The 15,717-nt window shown below is 41.3% G+C and overlaps 1 protein-coding gene across 3 annotated transcripts in view; it reads right to left on the bottom strand.

Annotated features, from left to right (window-relative positions):
• Nucleotides 1–10,244: 10,244 nt before the first annotated feature.
• VPS41 (VPS41 subunit of HOPS complex) overlaps nt 10,245–15,717 on the bottom strand; it is a 151,899-nt gene continuing 146,426 nt past the window's right edge. For all 3 annotated transcript variants that reach the window (XM_006124074.4, XM_025185171.2, XM_075921736.1), the window contains 4 exons: nt 14,902–15,001; nt 14,207–14,251; nt 12,851–12,930; nt 10,245–10,734 (listed from right to left, as the gene is read on the bottom strand). In XM_006124074.4, the coding sequence (XP_006124136.1) occupies nt 10,654–10,734; nt 12,851–12,930; nt 14,207–14,251; nt 14,902–15,001 (306 nt within the window). In that variant the 3' untranslated portion in view covers nt 10,245–10,653. The remainder of the gene's footprint in view (nt 10,735–12,850; nt 12,931–14,206; nt 14,252–14,901; nt 15,002–15,717) is intronic.

Below are 15,717 nucleotides of genomic sequence, written 5' to 3'. Positions count from 1 at the left end.
TCATATTTAAATTCGACCAAGAGCACAGTAATTTATTTAGATCTTGCATTTGGGAAAGATCACCTCCAGAAAGTATATTTAGGGGGATACAGGATGTGATGAAATGTTTAGTGAAAAGCCATGCTGAATGGGGTCCTGGTAGGATCCATGCTAGAGGTTTATGGTAAAAATCAGAAAAAGGGGAAAAAAGTAGGGATAACATTGTTTTCCTTATTCCATTGAAGTTCCTTATTCAGTGTGAGGAACAGACACTTTGGCCCAGGATTCTCACAAGCTATTTAGGTACCTAACTCCTATTGAAATCAGGAAGTTAGGCACCTACATACCTTTGAGGATCTGGGTTTCTCTACTAGTGCTACATGACACAGGGGCATAGTTCTCTATCTTCAAATCTGCCATTGGTGACAAGTCATGGAAATGTGTGACAAATGTCTGAACTATGGAACTCTTGTGTTATATTGAATGTTGCATGGATTTTTAATATAAAGCCTCTTTTAAAAAGATGTTGTCTCACCATGTCAACCAAATTGTTTTTCTGTTTAAAACGGACTAATTATATTCTGTACACCCATACGGGCCCTCTTAACATACATCACCAGCAGCACTTGGACCATGGACCTTCAGTTTTCCAGCACAGATCTCTGCCACTTGAGCTAGAGGAGTAAATGTTGTTCTTAAGCTGGGCCAGCCGTAAAGGGTAATGGTTCCACATTTCACCAATGGGTAACCACAATTCAATATACAGTGCTAAAATATTGGGGGGGAGGGGAAGGAGGGACAGGAGGCAGGGAGAATCAGGATTTCTGGGTTCTGTTCCTTGCCTTGGGAAGTGAATGTCATGGACAACAAAATGTCCCAGTGTTTGTTTGTTTTATAAAACATTTAAAATTATATGATGCACTTCCCCATTAACGAAGAGTACTTCAGAAAACGGCCCCTTTATTGCTCATGGATTATTTCCTGAAGTATGTGTTGTTCTGCTGAAAACTCATTACTTTGGCATTCTCTTTATGATGTTAGCTGTACTGGAGCAACTATCCCCAGCTAGAATCATTCATCTTGGAAGCTGGAAGTCCCAAAGTATTAAATTAACAGCATAAAATGGTACTTTACAGAACCTGGCTATGGAACAAGCTACCAGAAGAGAGAAGACTAACCCAAAACATGAATCTCCAAAGCATGCTGTAGGACATGCTTCACTGACAAAGCCTTTCCCATATAAAGAAGAAAAAGAAATAGGAGCAAGGGAGAAAATAAAACAAAAACAGAAAGCAGAGATTCCAAGAATCAGGGAAAAGCGAAGAGGGGAATCCCTTATGAAGTCATCTGGCAGACATTGCTGAACTGATCAATAAAACTGGGATGAGCATTTGGATGCTATAGAAAGGGACACCGCATTACATTAATATCAAAGAAAGATGAAATTAGGATAAAGGCAGGCTTAGATTAGATAACTTTTTCTAACTTTTCTTGAAGTGGTAATATGGACACGCAAGCTGAAATGCAACAGAGGGCCATATGAGATACTACACTTCAGCCCATGAAAGCGTATGCCCAAATAAATTATGGTGCCTTGTTGGTTTTGCTGAAACAGAGTAACATGGCTACCCCACTGAAACTTGCACTTATAAGCAAATGTCTTGGAATATGCATTCTAGGTAACAAGACACACAACCAGTAGAGGAGCTGGGTAGAAAAACAACCCAGAGGAGTGGAGATATTTTCTGGCTAAACATACTTAACGCTTACTAGAATGTTTTTATTAAAACAATTCACTTTAATACAATGCAGAGAGCACACAATGCTACAACATGAAGGCATTTCTGGCTTGTAAAATGAACGCCCCTCCTCATGCTGTATTGTCTTATTACATATTTACAGGATTGTTATGAGCAAGACACGAAAAGTTATTCTGCTACTCCACTCTCCACTGACTAGGCCTCAGATGGAGTATTGTGTTCATTTCTGGGCAATACATTTCAAGAAAGATGTGGAGAAACTGGAGAAGGTCCAGAAAAGAGCAACGAAAATGATTAAAGGTCTAGAAAACATGACCTATGAGGGAAGACTGAGAGAATTGGCTTGTTTAGAAAAAAGAAGACTGAGAGGGAACATGATAGCAGTTTTTCAGTATCTAAAAGGGTGTTACGAGGAAGGGGGAGAAAAATTGTTTTCCTCAGCCTCTGAGGATAGGACAAGAAGCAATGGACTTAAATTGTTGCAAGAGAGGTTTAAGATGGAATTAGGAAAAGCTTCCTAATTGTCAGGGTGGTTAAAGACTGGAATAAACTGCCTAGAGAGGTTGTGGAATCTCCAACACTGGACATTTTAAAGAGCTCGTTAGACAGACACCTGTCAGGGATGATTCATATGGTATTTGGTCTTGCCATCAGAGCAGGGGACTGGATTTGATGATCTCTTGAGGTCCTTTCTGGTTCTAGAATTCTATGATTCTATGTACTTATATTGTAAAAAAGGAGAATGTTAAGAACTTTTATGTAAAAACTCTTTGGTAGAGCTGTCTGGAAGACAGCAATTATGTTTCTCAACAGCTTTCAGGATTTCAAAGTTTGTTTTTGTTCCAATCCTTCAAACACTTCTCCAAAATACATAGTATGTCAAAATAGTGACTCGCTCTCATTGGTCAGATGTTAGGAGAGAGCCTAGTACATAAAGCAACTTCCTGCCAAAAGTTCTGCTGAAACTGGTAATTTCTGCAAAAGCCATTAACAAAATGCCATATTTTGACAAAATTTCACGTAACCCAGCATGTCCTGATTAGTGCTTGGCAGTGCTTTTTTTGTGATGGTACTGTCCCGTATGCAGCACTGGAACCTTCAGACACAGTACCAGCACCTCCAGTCAGAGCTCAACAACTTTTCCCCGGAGTACTGGCACTTTTTTTTTTTTAAACAAAAAAAGCACTGGTGCTAGGATTTTGTGGATGAGATTGGGTTTTAATATATAAAGATAGTAATCAAGTCTCTAACACTTGAGAAATTACATCTCACCATAATAACCTGATTCTGATTTCATTTACACTGGTATGAGTGATTAGAAACAGGGCATGTCCTGCTTTCCTCGACTGTTTTGGGTGGCTCTCACCACCATGGGAAAGGACCAAGAAGTCTTACCTTAAAATGGTACTGATAGAATTTCTCTTGACCTACCGTTAGCATAGGCTGCAAAGCCTATTTACTTCCACTTACCTTTACTTTTTTTCTGAACTGCCTGCCCATTTTGCTTCATCTCAGCTCTCAGTCTGGGAACTGTAAGAACTTTCAAAGGTCTTGTAACTAACTGTTGGGTACAAATGAATGTTCCAGTTTCTATTATAGTCCGACAAGACAACAAGTATTTGAGCTGGCTGGTTCTGAGTGATTTCTGTGTTTATATCTTTATGGTCATTGGTGAGAACAAGGAAGGTGTGAAAAAGGTGAAATTCAATAAAAAGCATATACACACTAGCCCTATTCCTGTCAGGCATTACAAAATATCACACTACTGAACAAATTAGGTGATGAAATGGTGAATTTAGCAATAATTGCAAGTAAGCAACGTATTGTGAAAACTAAAAATCCAAATAAAACCTTTCAATTCAAGACAATACATTAAAGTATCACTTGTATTGTAGTAGCACTACATGGACCCAGTCATGGACCTGGACTCCATTGTGCTAGGCACTGTGCACAACTACCCCTGGTCTATACTAGGGAGTTATTTCTGAGTAACAAGTGGAGTGTCCACACTACCAAATCCATTATTTTGAAATCTGTACTCCTGCTTTCCTCGGGGAAGAACGCTTATTTCAAAATTGTTATTTTGAAATAGCTTTAGTGCAGATGATAACTAGTGCTGCTAATTCGAAATAATAGGCCTCCGGAGGCCTCTCACAGCTGCAGTTGTGGCTGCTCTAGCCACACCTGGCATCTCTACTGCTCCCCTTCTCCCATGGAGCTTAAAATAGCAGGCTGCAGGACAAAGGCTCGTGGCAGATGGCCAGCTTGGCAAGCCCTGTGCCATATAGCAGGAGCCGATGGAGCCATGACAGACCTCAATGCTCTGAGCCTCCCACAGTTGCCAGCACTCCTGCAGCACTCTTGGCTGCCACTCGCCAGGTACGCAAGAGAGCTCCGGCCTGGACTAGAGTGCAGATCCTGGACCTCATTGAGGTCTGGAGCAAGGAGACCAACTTCCAGGATCTCCACAACAGAAAAACGAATGCTGACATCTGTGGCCAGATGGCTGCCAGCCCTGCCCAACAAAGGCCAAACCCAGACCCTCAATCAGGTCCGGATGAAGATGAAAGAGCTCTTGCAGGCCTATAACAAGGCCGGAGAGCAGAGCGGATGCTCTGGGATGGCACCACACTCGTACTGCTCTATGAGCACCTTGATGTCATCCTACAAGGAGGATCTGTCCCCTTTCTCTCCACCTCCATTGTTGTCGAGTCTGGTTAGCCTCCATGAGGACAGAGTTGCAGAGGAGAAAGAGGTGGCAGCCAGCCAGGTGACCATGCCTTCCAGCCAGTACCAGCTCCTTAACCTGAAACCAGACCTCCTCCCTCCAAGGATGTCACCCAGGCTTCAAACGAACCTGGGGAAGGCACCGTGCAGGTGAGTTCTATAACTTTCTCTATCTACACATGGGGGCAGGCGATGGGCTGCGAGGGGCTGTGCACTCCTCACTCGGCCTACTCAGCCTGCGGTTGCAAAACAGCCTGTGCATGTGGGAGTACGTAGTTCATCAGTCTGGAGCACTCAGTCCCATGATGCTCTCACATAAGAACCTCTCAGTCCTTTTCACAAGTTTCCTAGAGAGGCCTGCCTTACTTCAGCCTCTGTGGTGGGACACCTTCCCATGACAAGCCACTGTTAAGGAGGGTTGGGTCATGGAATCAGAGAATCGTGCCACCCATGGCACAGGCTCATGCCTGGAATCGGGCAGCAACAGCTTCTGATCAAGTGCAGTGATGCAAAGGAAACTCATCTCATGCATGGGAACCTGCCAGGGAGAGAAGAGGAGGGGGATCCAGTAGCATTCTCTCTGGCAAGCAGCATCTGCCATTCACACACACATTGCCCAACATTCCCCCCTTCAACGGGCAGGGATAGACATTCTCCCTCCACGGGACGCCATCAGTGCCAGAACTGGCATGTGAAGGACACGGAAGAAAGCTGAACCAGCACCTTTCTATGCTGCTTATCCATAGGCTGTGGAAATAGTGATGCTCCCCTGGGACATGTGTCCATGCAGGAAAGTGCTCACTATCTAGGCAACATATGGTCTTGCTCTAAGCACATCACCGTTGTCTAAACTGATACCTTCAGTATCGGTGCAGAGATTGAGGCTAGGCTTCATACACAGTGTCTCCTGGGACAACTTCCCTTGTAACTTTTCCTCACAGCTGGGCCAGCTGCAACTGTGCTGTGTCCACCACCTCCCACACCATCTTCCCAACTCTGTGAGATCCACCATTGGAAGTGAACCCAGGAAAACCTGTTGCAGGACCAGATGACCTGCCTCCAGTCCGTCATCTGGGGGTCCAAGGAGGAGCACCAGGAGCAGAGGAAGGCCATATGGGACAAGCTGGTGTGCCAGCACGAGGCTATGTGCTCTTCCCTCGCCTTGGTGATGGAGCGTATGGCCTTGTGCATAGAGCGTTCCAACAGACACCTCCCCACCAACCCACTCCATGGCTTCCCCTCCAACCTCCTCCCCCGGGGTCACCGGGGCCCCAGAACACGTGACAGTAGGACGTCTTGAGCAGCCAAAGCCTCCCAAGCTACCCAAGGCAGGTGCCATTCCCAGCCCCATCCTTGAGCCCCCCACCTCCTCCCGCATTCCATGTTCTTTCCCTAGCCCCTCCCCTGTGTTGTATATTCCCCCAAATAAACAGTCTTGTTTTTTTCAACAAAGGCAGTTTTTTTATTTGCTCTGAAAAAAAGGTAAAAAGGGAAGGCAGAAGAAGGGAGGGGTGGGGGAGGAAAGGCACACAGAGGAAATTCAAGGGTCCCTTATGGAAAGACACGGGGAAAGAGTCTCACAGGAGGCATTGGCTGAAACTCTCCCTCAAGGCCTCCCAGATGAGCACAGCCCCTTGATGTGCTCTCCTGACGGCACTGGTGTCCAGCTGCTTGTGTGCCCTGGCCAGCCATTCAACCTCTGCCCTTCATTCTGATAGGAAAGTCTCCTGCTTGCTCTCACACAAGTTGAAGAGCATACAGCAGGCCTCCACCACAAAGGGGATGTTGCACTTGCTGGCATCCAGATGGCAGAGGAAACTCCAGAATCTCCCCTTTAAGTGTCTGAATACACACTCCTCCACCATGCAGCACCTGCTCAGCCTGGCGTTTAAGTGCTCCTTGGTATGGTCCAGGCAGCCCACATGAGCCAGGGGAGCAAGGGATAGGCCATGTCACCCAGGATGGGCTTGTCCCCATCCCCAACTCTGATGAAACGGTCAGGGAAAAAAATTGGCATGTGTTCCAGAAGATGTGGGCATCATGTGCCTTCTCTGACTAGCCGACGTTGATGTTGGTGAAGCGTCCCCTGTAATCCATGAGAGCTTGTAGCACCATGGAGAACTACCCCTTCTTGTTGATGTAGTCTGAGGCACAGTGGTTGGGGGACAGGCTGGGGATGTGTGTGCCGTCTATGCCCCGCCCACATTTGGGGAAGCCTACGCTGGCACAACCATCAATGATGCTGTCCACGCTCACCCGAGTGATGATCCTCTGTAGAAGCACCTGGTTGATGACCTTGGCTAGTTGCAGAAGCATGGCCCTGACTGTGGATTTCTCCATGCCGAACTAGTTACTGATGACACAGTAGCTGTCCAGCAAGGCGAGCTTCCACAGGGCAATGGTGATACACTTCTGCACAGGGATGGATGGCGGGTTTTAGTCAGGTGCTCTGTTGCTGGAGGCCATAGGTGAGCCACACGCGGAGCTCGAGGAAAGTGACCTTCTGCATATGGAAGTTCTGTAGCCACTGCTGGTCATCCCATTGCTGCAGGACGATGAGTTCCCACCAGTCAGAACTGATCTCTTTCTGCCAAAAGCTGCATTCCACAGTGTCCAAAGGATTTAGTGGCGTTTGCAGCAGCAGGAAGGCCAGGACCTGGGTGATCAGGGCCTCTGGTCCAGACTGGTTATCATCCTGCTAGAGCAGCACGTAGGCAGACTGGACAAACTGCACCATGAGGCACAGCACGAGGCCTGCAAGCTCAATGTTGTAAGTGCTGTGGTGTCCACAAGGGGAAGGCAGTAGAGGAGCCCCTGAAAACACGTGTTGCAGCTTGCCTGACCAAGCAGCCACAGCTCTCCTGGTGCCCTACCTAGAGTGCTTCGGAGGGCTCTAAGTTTGAGGCAGGCTCCAATCAGTGTGGACAATGCTATGTAGAAATAATTCTGAGTAATTTCAATGCTCTCCCATAGATGGGACATGCCATTTTGATTGTTATTTTGGGAGTTCAGTTTTAGTAACTTTGAAATAATTTCCTAGCGTAGACATGCCCACAGAGAACAAACGATTATTGGAGAATAATCAACTTTGTGGAGAACCTCACTGGCCCACACCATTTTCTCTGCACTGAATATTGACATCAGAAGACGTTGCAGAGAGGTATCATATTATTTTATATTTATTACAAAACATACCTTGCTTATGTGTCTTCATTTGCTTGATAAATTTGTAAACCAGAGTAATTTGCAATGGGCATCCATGATATTTATTTCAAATATGACCAGAATAGCCATCAAAATGGCTGTGAAGGGACTGTCATTTTTGTACTTTTGAAGTATGAGTCTGCTCTGAAAATCGACTAAAAGTTGAACATTTATTTACTGCCTAGTGCTTAGAGTTCTAGTTGCTGACTTCAGTCACATCAAGTAAATGTCTTTTGCTTCTTAGCCAAAACAGCAGAGTGAGCTGAATTCTGCTGCTCTTCATGTATGAACAGAATGCCTGTGAAGTTCTAAATAACTACACCTGTATACTACACTGAGAACAGGACTCAACAGATATCACTGATGGTGTAGTAAAATAAGCATCAGGCAGTGCACAACATCAAGCCTTTACCTCTAGTGATGACGGAAGAAAAGACACCAGCTGTACAATCCAGGGATGGTGAGTACCAAAATCTCTGTATGGTAAAAGCATGTCTGATATGGAAACACTTAAATAACAATAGATATGAAACCTCCTATGTCATTTTAGTGACACTGAAGTCTGGGGTGAAATCTTGCGGTCAATAGTACTCCCAGGTGGGACCAGGATTTCATCCCAAGGTCCAATAACTGACTTCGATGGGAACTGTCTACACATAACCGATAGGATGAGCAAGCTTTTAAGCCACTGATATCCCAAAGCAAACACATGGTTCCCAAAGTAAAACAGGAAGACTGAGACAATTAACTGAAGTCTGATCAGTTTTGAAATAATTTTACCTGAACAACCCACTTGATTAAAAGAGGATCAGCCATCCCTATCTCCCAATGCTGTACTATTGAAAAATTAAGATGCACTACAAGGTCAGACACCTTCCTCTGAAGCACTTGGCATTGGCCACTGTTGAAAGATAAAGATAAGTTAGCTTAGCTTGGGTTGAAGTGGCAACCTCAGGCCGGTTGATAAATTAATTGACAGTTCATCAAGTTTCACTGGATCTTCAATAAATATTATCCTATTCTCCGATGAAATGTTACATAACTTTTTACAGCTACTTCCCAGTCCAAACCTGATCTTTAAAAGAAAAGCACCTGGATAACTGAATATTTTAGACCAGTGATTTTCAAGGCTCTCTCATTTGCAGACTCCTCAAAAGCATCAAATGGATGTGAAAACCCTGTTGGAAATTTTAGGCTGAGTGTGTAGACCCCTAGGAGTCTGCAGACTACAGGCTGAAAACTATTGTTTCAGACATTAACCAGGGATGCCTCCTAGTAAGATTTAAAAAGTTTTTCAGAATAAAATGATTCCAAACCAGCATGGTGTATGTGAGAGGGCACCTCTCACCTTTAAGGAAGAAGATAATGAGCTCTTCTGGGTTTGGCCAGCACAAACTAGATACAGCTGCAAGGCTTGCTCTGCCTGGAGAGACACCTCCTCGTAGTATGTACTTACAGGGTCATTTCCACTGCTTACATCTTTGGCTTCTTTGAAGATGTACACCTATGTGCTTCACTGCCAGAGAGAGAGAGACTGTACCCTTTATGGGTGGTATTCCTGAGACCATTTATTCTCTGCTGCTTTAAAAACCTCACACACCTCAATCTGGGACAATGCCAATGATGTATCTCGCTAACGGGGTAAAGTTGTAAACAGATGCTTGGAACTTCTCATAACCGAAGCTTGAGCCCAGATGTACAGCACCTTCCTTTAACTTATGGACCATGAATTTTATTTGAAACATTAGCTTTAATAGGATGTTTCTTTCTAATGTAACACTCAGAGTTGTATTTCCAACATTAACTGCTGTACAGTATTACTGTCGTGAGAGATAACAAAGCCCATTTATAATGTACTTGTGGAGCATAAACAGGACAAAAAAGAATCAAACACTGATCTGTTAAATACTCTGCACCATAGCCTCAGATTATGTAAATTAGCATTGCTCCATTGATCTCAACAGAGTGATGCCAATTGGCACCAGCTGTGGAGCTGACTGACAGTTGCTTATGAAGGTGGAGTGTAGACCAGAGAGATCAGTTGAAGAGCTCATATACACTGCACACATATTTTACATTGTATATATACTAGAAAAGCAGCAATAATTCTGAAGTGGTGGTGTCTATCTAAATTTTTTGTCAAAGAAAATGAGAGAGGTTTTCACCACTAAATCTTTTGAAGACTGATCCTCCTCCCCCCAGATCTCTAACTTATATGTCAACAATAATAATAATAAAAGAACAGCTGGGGGAAAAAATTCCCTGCATTTTTGTTGATATCATAAATTACAATTATTTGATCTTTTTTCTTTTGACTTATTGTTTCACAGGAAACTCTTGGATATGTTTTCTTGTCAAGCCCAGACTTTTTTTTTAATATTTCAGCAACTCAAGAGAAATACTGTCATTATAGTTGGTAAGCAACAGATTAAAGATGCTCACTGGTAACATTTAAAAACTTTCCAGTAAAAAAACCCAAACAAACCAAAAAACACGATCTAAAACAAAAACAGTAAACATCTATACAAACAAAAGCAGCATTGGTCATTTCTGAAAATGACACAAAATAACTAGTTTCTAATTAGACATTAACAACTCATTTATTTCAGTATCAATTCAGAAAGGCATTAACATCCTAACTGTTCCTACATATTTGAACAGTTCCACTGAAATCAATGAGAACTATACATGCTGAAATTGCATATAAATATCTAACTGTAGTTTCAGATTTGGGCAACAAGGACATGACTAGTAAAAATCTGTATTGCGTAACAAAGATGTACCAGGTGAATACATATTGTTTTTGCCACTTTTTCTTTCTGGGCATATACAAGAAAATTTCAGTAAATTGGATAATTTATAGAAATGCGTTTTAAACCACACTCAGAATTACATACAGTTTTATAACATCATCATCAGCAATGGCACTGCTTAGTGCCACAGAATGGTTGTGTCAGACATGCATGAGAGTATATGAAGAATGCTATTTTTTCATCTCCAAGATGGCACTGCCTGGTCCTCTGTGCTTAGCACTGCAGATGTTGCAGAAGGGCAATGGGGACATCTGAAAATGTAAAAGAGAGGTGCGCATTAGTGGAATACTACTCTATTTTGTAGCGAAACAGTGGTCATATGAAAATGTATCTAAGAATTTGGGAAGGCAAATGTAAGTCACCTCAGGAATTCCACATGCAGTCAGTAAAAAGCTATCTCCTGTGTAGGTTCACGCATACAAATACACATAGGAAAGCAGTACAGGTTAAACCTCTTGACTAGGACTCTGGGTCCAGCAACATCCAGGGTCCTGCTGGGGGTGAGAGATGACTGGGAGACTGGCCACAGCCAGGGTGGAGCCTGTCTGGTGACCAGGGGTCAATGGCTAGGTTCCTGGCCATGGCTAACAGTGGAGCCAAGCTGGCAGAGCAGGGGCGGGGAGCCCAGTAGTCAAGGCCGGGAGTGGAGCCCTCTGGCCATGAGGAGAGACTAAGAGCTGGGGCTGGCGGCCTCCCTAGGAGAGCCCAGAGGCTGGCAGCAGAGGGGCTGGAATCATCCTCCCCTGGTGCATCAATCTCCCTCAGCCAGGAACAGTCAGGTCCTTAGGTTGCCAGATCAGAGAGGGTCAACCTGTGTAACAGACTATATTGTGCATGGAGCCAAGAAGCAGTATATTCCTCATTGTCTTTGGAAGTGCTTTAACAGACACCCTTCAGAAGGAAGTATATGTATACAACAAATGTATAATGAAGCCAAATTCTGCCCTTGTGAGGATTAAATACTTATACAAATACCTATGTGGAACAAAAGCAGCATAAATTTCTTGGCAGACTGTCCTGGCTCTTTGGAAGCTTTGTGCTGGTGGATCTGGCTGTGGGTGGATTTCTGAGCCACATCCCCAGATGGTATATATTGGCACAGCTTCATGAATTTCAAGGGAGCTATGCTGATCTGCACTAGCTCAGGATCTGGGCCAACGTCTCTGTTTTGCTATTCAAATCAAACATTTTTTAACTATGTTCTTTACTTTTGCATTCTTCTACCTCCAATATGCCCTACTATGCCCATATGCATCAAACAGGTTTCCTATATCTGTAACTGGTACCGCACCAAACAGCAACTGGTCAGCAGAAACTCTGAGGACCAACAACTAAATGCAAGAATATTAAGACTCCTATAGTATCAATTACAATAAAAGTCAGCTTTTGAAAACAAATCCTTGTAAATATTATCTAGTCCTTTCCATCTAGGAACACCACTTCAGTCTGGCTTTTGGTATTGTGGTCTTTTAGACAAAATTGGACTATTCAGATAATCCTATTCATAGTAATTATTGCTAGTAAATATTGTTTGGTCAAACAAATTTCTAACAAACAACAGCTTTTAAGTAAAATATTTAAGAGGCTTTATTATTATTATTATAGAAACATGCTAATAAAATAAAGATGTATGTGATAAATATTTAAATATATAATTTTTGGTGTGCGAATATGGAGATGCCTACATTTACTAGAGGGAGTAGTTCTTTAGACAATGACTTGACTTTACCACAAAACAGACTTAAGTAAAAAAATATCATAAATACCAACTGATTTTCCTTTTATTAACTTTGACACTTATTTCTAAATCACTGTCCAATTTATAATATATAGTTATAGTTATTATATTTTCACTTTACTGACAAATAATTCAATTTAAAAGAAAAAATTCTCAGCAGAAAAGTGAATATAAACAAAAGTTATTTAATTTAATTCACTAAACTATGAAGACACTTTCCTCTCCAGAACAAATCAGTGAATATAAGTGCCTTAAAGTATTTTATTCTGGAATTTAATTAAATTAAAACAGATCTTACAGAGGTGCGTGGACAAGTTTAAAAAAATAAAATGACTCATTCATAAAATCTCTAAAACGCATTACATATTCAGATTGGAGAAAGTCAAAATATTTGTCTCATCTGAAAGCAGCATTTTTCAATTAAATTATATGTATTTTGGTTGCAGTTGAGTTAACCACCTTTCTTCTGGACACATACTGAGATATAATCAGGAATAATTACAATAATCATTTTATAATCCCTGACAAACATGTGCCCTTCTCTGTGGATGGCAAAAGCAAATCATTTGTCCTTTTGTCTTTGAGGAAGGTGATCTCTCATATCCACAGAAATTAAGTTTGTTGCTTACTGTGCTAGGTACGGTGAGGCACTCTTTGTGAAACATATGTCTGCAATGGAACACTGTCACACTGAAGGATTTGGATGCATCTGGGGAGGGAAAATAAACATATTACAATGAAATAGTGAAAGAATGAGATGATGGTTATAATAAATGTACCTTATCTATGCAAAAGAAATCAACATATTCCATTATCTGTGCAGAATACTAGTAACATTTAAGTAGCACCCTTCAGCACAAGTAGCACCACAGTTAATACTGCCCAATATGTTCCATCATTAAAAATAATTTTCTAATGCTTTTAACTGATAAACTCAATCCATATGGGATGAAATTTCTATACTGCATTTCTGTCTGAGATTTGATGATTTTTTGGTGGTACTGCTGCTGATGGCAATGTCAGTTAAAACAGTTTAAATCATTTCTGTGAAAAAGGTTCAGGAAAATATATTGTTTTGCCCAGGTTAAATATTTTTCTACAACTGTTATTTAAGAAGCACCTCCATAGTTTCAAGAAAAGACTTTAAATTTGTCAAAGGGTTGTTCTGAAGTTGGGGATATGCTTTTTGAGGCCCACATGAAAATTTGGGCAACCGTTAAGCATCCGAATAACTCTTATGGTACATAAATGTGTCTATAAATTCACAAAAAAATTATTTCACTATCATTAATATGCAGCTACCTCAGAAGTATAATACATTAAGAACAGGTAACCAATTATCAATGGAACATTCTCTTTTGCCAGATTTTCTAACATCATAGGCTTGTGCTAAGCTTGATGTTGGTGAACATAGTAGTGTCACTTTGTGAATCTAGCTGATGGTTTGACCAAACACCCTATTTCAGTTCTACTTTCCTCCTCTATGCCACATCAACATTAATTTTGCAAAAGATGGGGTGGAGGAACAAAACTGAAATGAAAATGCTTCCTTTAATGCTCTATGCCATTGCTCAGTATCTGGCTTTTTCACATTAGAAAGTAATCTTATTCAAATGCTTAATCATAAGCATTCTCATTTGGAGGGCTCAGGCCAGCTTACTATATTGAATCAAGATGTAACTTTCTTATGCTAAGGAACAAGTGAAGAAAACAAGCACCAGCATACATATTAGTGATATAGCACCTTTCCAAAACAGGTATCTCTATGTTTTGCTGAATTTCTAATTTTCATGGCTAACCTCAGAAAATGTTGTAAAACTACAATCTGTTATATGATTAATGCAAATATCTTAGCACTGAATGAAGCCATGTGTTTTCAAATGCTCACTAGTAACAGGTTTATTCCACGAACAATAATTTTATATTTATATTTCCCAATAAAAGGATTTTCTCTCATAAGGTCTCTTTCCCACCAAACATCTTACCTGTAGGAAGTATAGGGGAAAGACATGATTCACAGATATTCTCCTCTGTTTAAAAAAAAAAAAAAAAAAAAAAAAAGAAAACACATTTAAAAATTAATTCCAAAGAACACTATGTTATCATCGTGTCTCAAGTGAGTAGGGATCTGTCTTTACTATAGAAAGTCCAGCATCCAATGCTTCATTGCGAGGAATTATTTATAATGCTCTATGCAGGCTATTAAAATTTAAGAATGAAACAGAACCGGCATTATTTCTGTTTGAAAATATGTAGCAAGGTGCTCAAATTCTGTGACGAATGGACCATTTAAGTACCTTGATTGACAGTCAGATCAGAGCTATAAACCCTCAGAAAGAGCTTTGAAAGATGTCTGTTTTTTCTATGTCCACTATGCTGTTTCAGAAGCTCTGACCCTCTACCCTCACAAAGGTCAGGTTCTTTCCTGCTGGAATTATCACTGCATTTCCTTGGAGTTACACAATTTCTGGTGTTATAATTAAGTTAAGTATTGACACTGGAGACCTGTAGTTTGCAGGAGGCAACAATTCCTCATTAAAGATGAGGGCTTGCAGCATTCCCTTCCAATTTATCTAAATTAGGTATGAGGCCTAAGCCCTCGGCAAGCTTACAGTGTAGTCTAAAAGCAAAGAATACTGCTCAATAGTTTCGAAGACTATTGCATTTTGTTTGTACCCACCATCCACACGGACGCCTTTCATTTGAGTCCGGTGCATTTTCTTCAACAGGGACAGTGAGTCTGCAACAAGTATCTTCTTGCATCCCTCACGCAGCAAAATCTATCACAAAGAAAGAACACAATCAGATAAGATAATACATTCACTCAAATCCTCCCATCTATGATATGTCCAACCTTAACATTTTTTCATTTGACTAATAAGAAATGTCAACTCAGTACTTGAAGCATTCCCTATATCACTGCTTTGCAAATTCTGAACCTGGGAATTCCCTGCAAAATTAAGAAATGTTCCATTATCTTCTCTTGAAAAACATCCTAACCAAACCACTAGCAATGTTATTAACTTTCAAAGGCAAACTTAAGCTGATAGTAGGGAGGGGTCAAAAACTTTAGATACCTGTTCAATTTAATACAATGGATGAAATTGCTTATGGTAAGGTTCCAATGGAAGAAAAATCTAAGGGAAATCAGAATTCAAGAGAGCTTGTAATTTCTCAGAGATGCAACAGCAAACTATCCCAACATAAGGAAAGATAGGTAGACTACTAAGAAGCCACTATGGCTGCATGAGGAACTCTTTAACGACCTGAACAACAAAAAGTAGAAATATGAACACATTTCTAAGGATGAGCATAAAAGAGTAGCATGCCAACATGTAGGAATCAAATCATTAAGGCTGAAACATAAAATGTATTAGATATGTATTAAAAGGTTGCATAAACATTAAAAGCAAGAGAAAGACCAATAAAATATAATTCATTCACTTAGTATGGATGAAGAATTATTAATAGAGGATATCATGAAGGTTGAGGAGTT

Source organism: Pelodiscus sinensis, chromosome 2, assembly GCF_049634645.1.
Source record: "Pelodiscus sinensis isolate JC-2024 chromosome 2, ASM4963464v1, whole genome shotgun sequence".
Lineage (NCBI taxonomy): Eukaryota > Metazoa > Chordata > Testudines > Trionychidae > Pelodiscus > Pelodiscus sinensis.
This window is presented reverse-complemented; position numbering and strand designations above follow the sequence as displayed.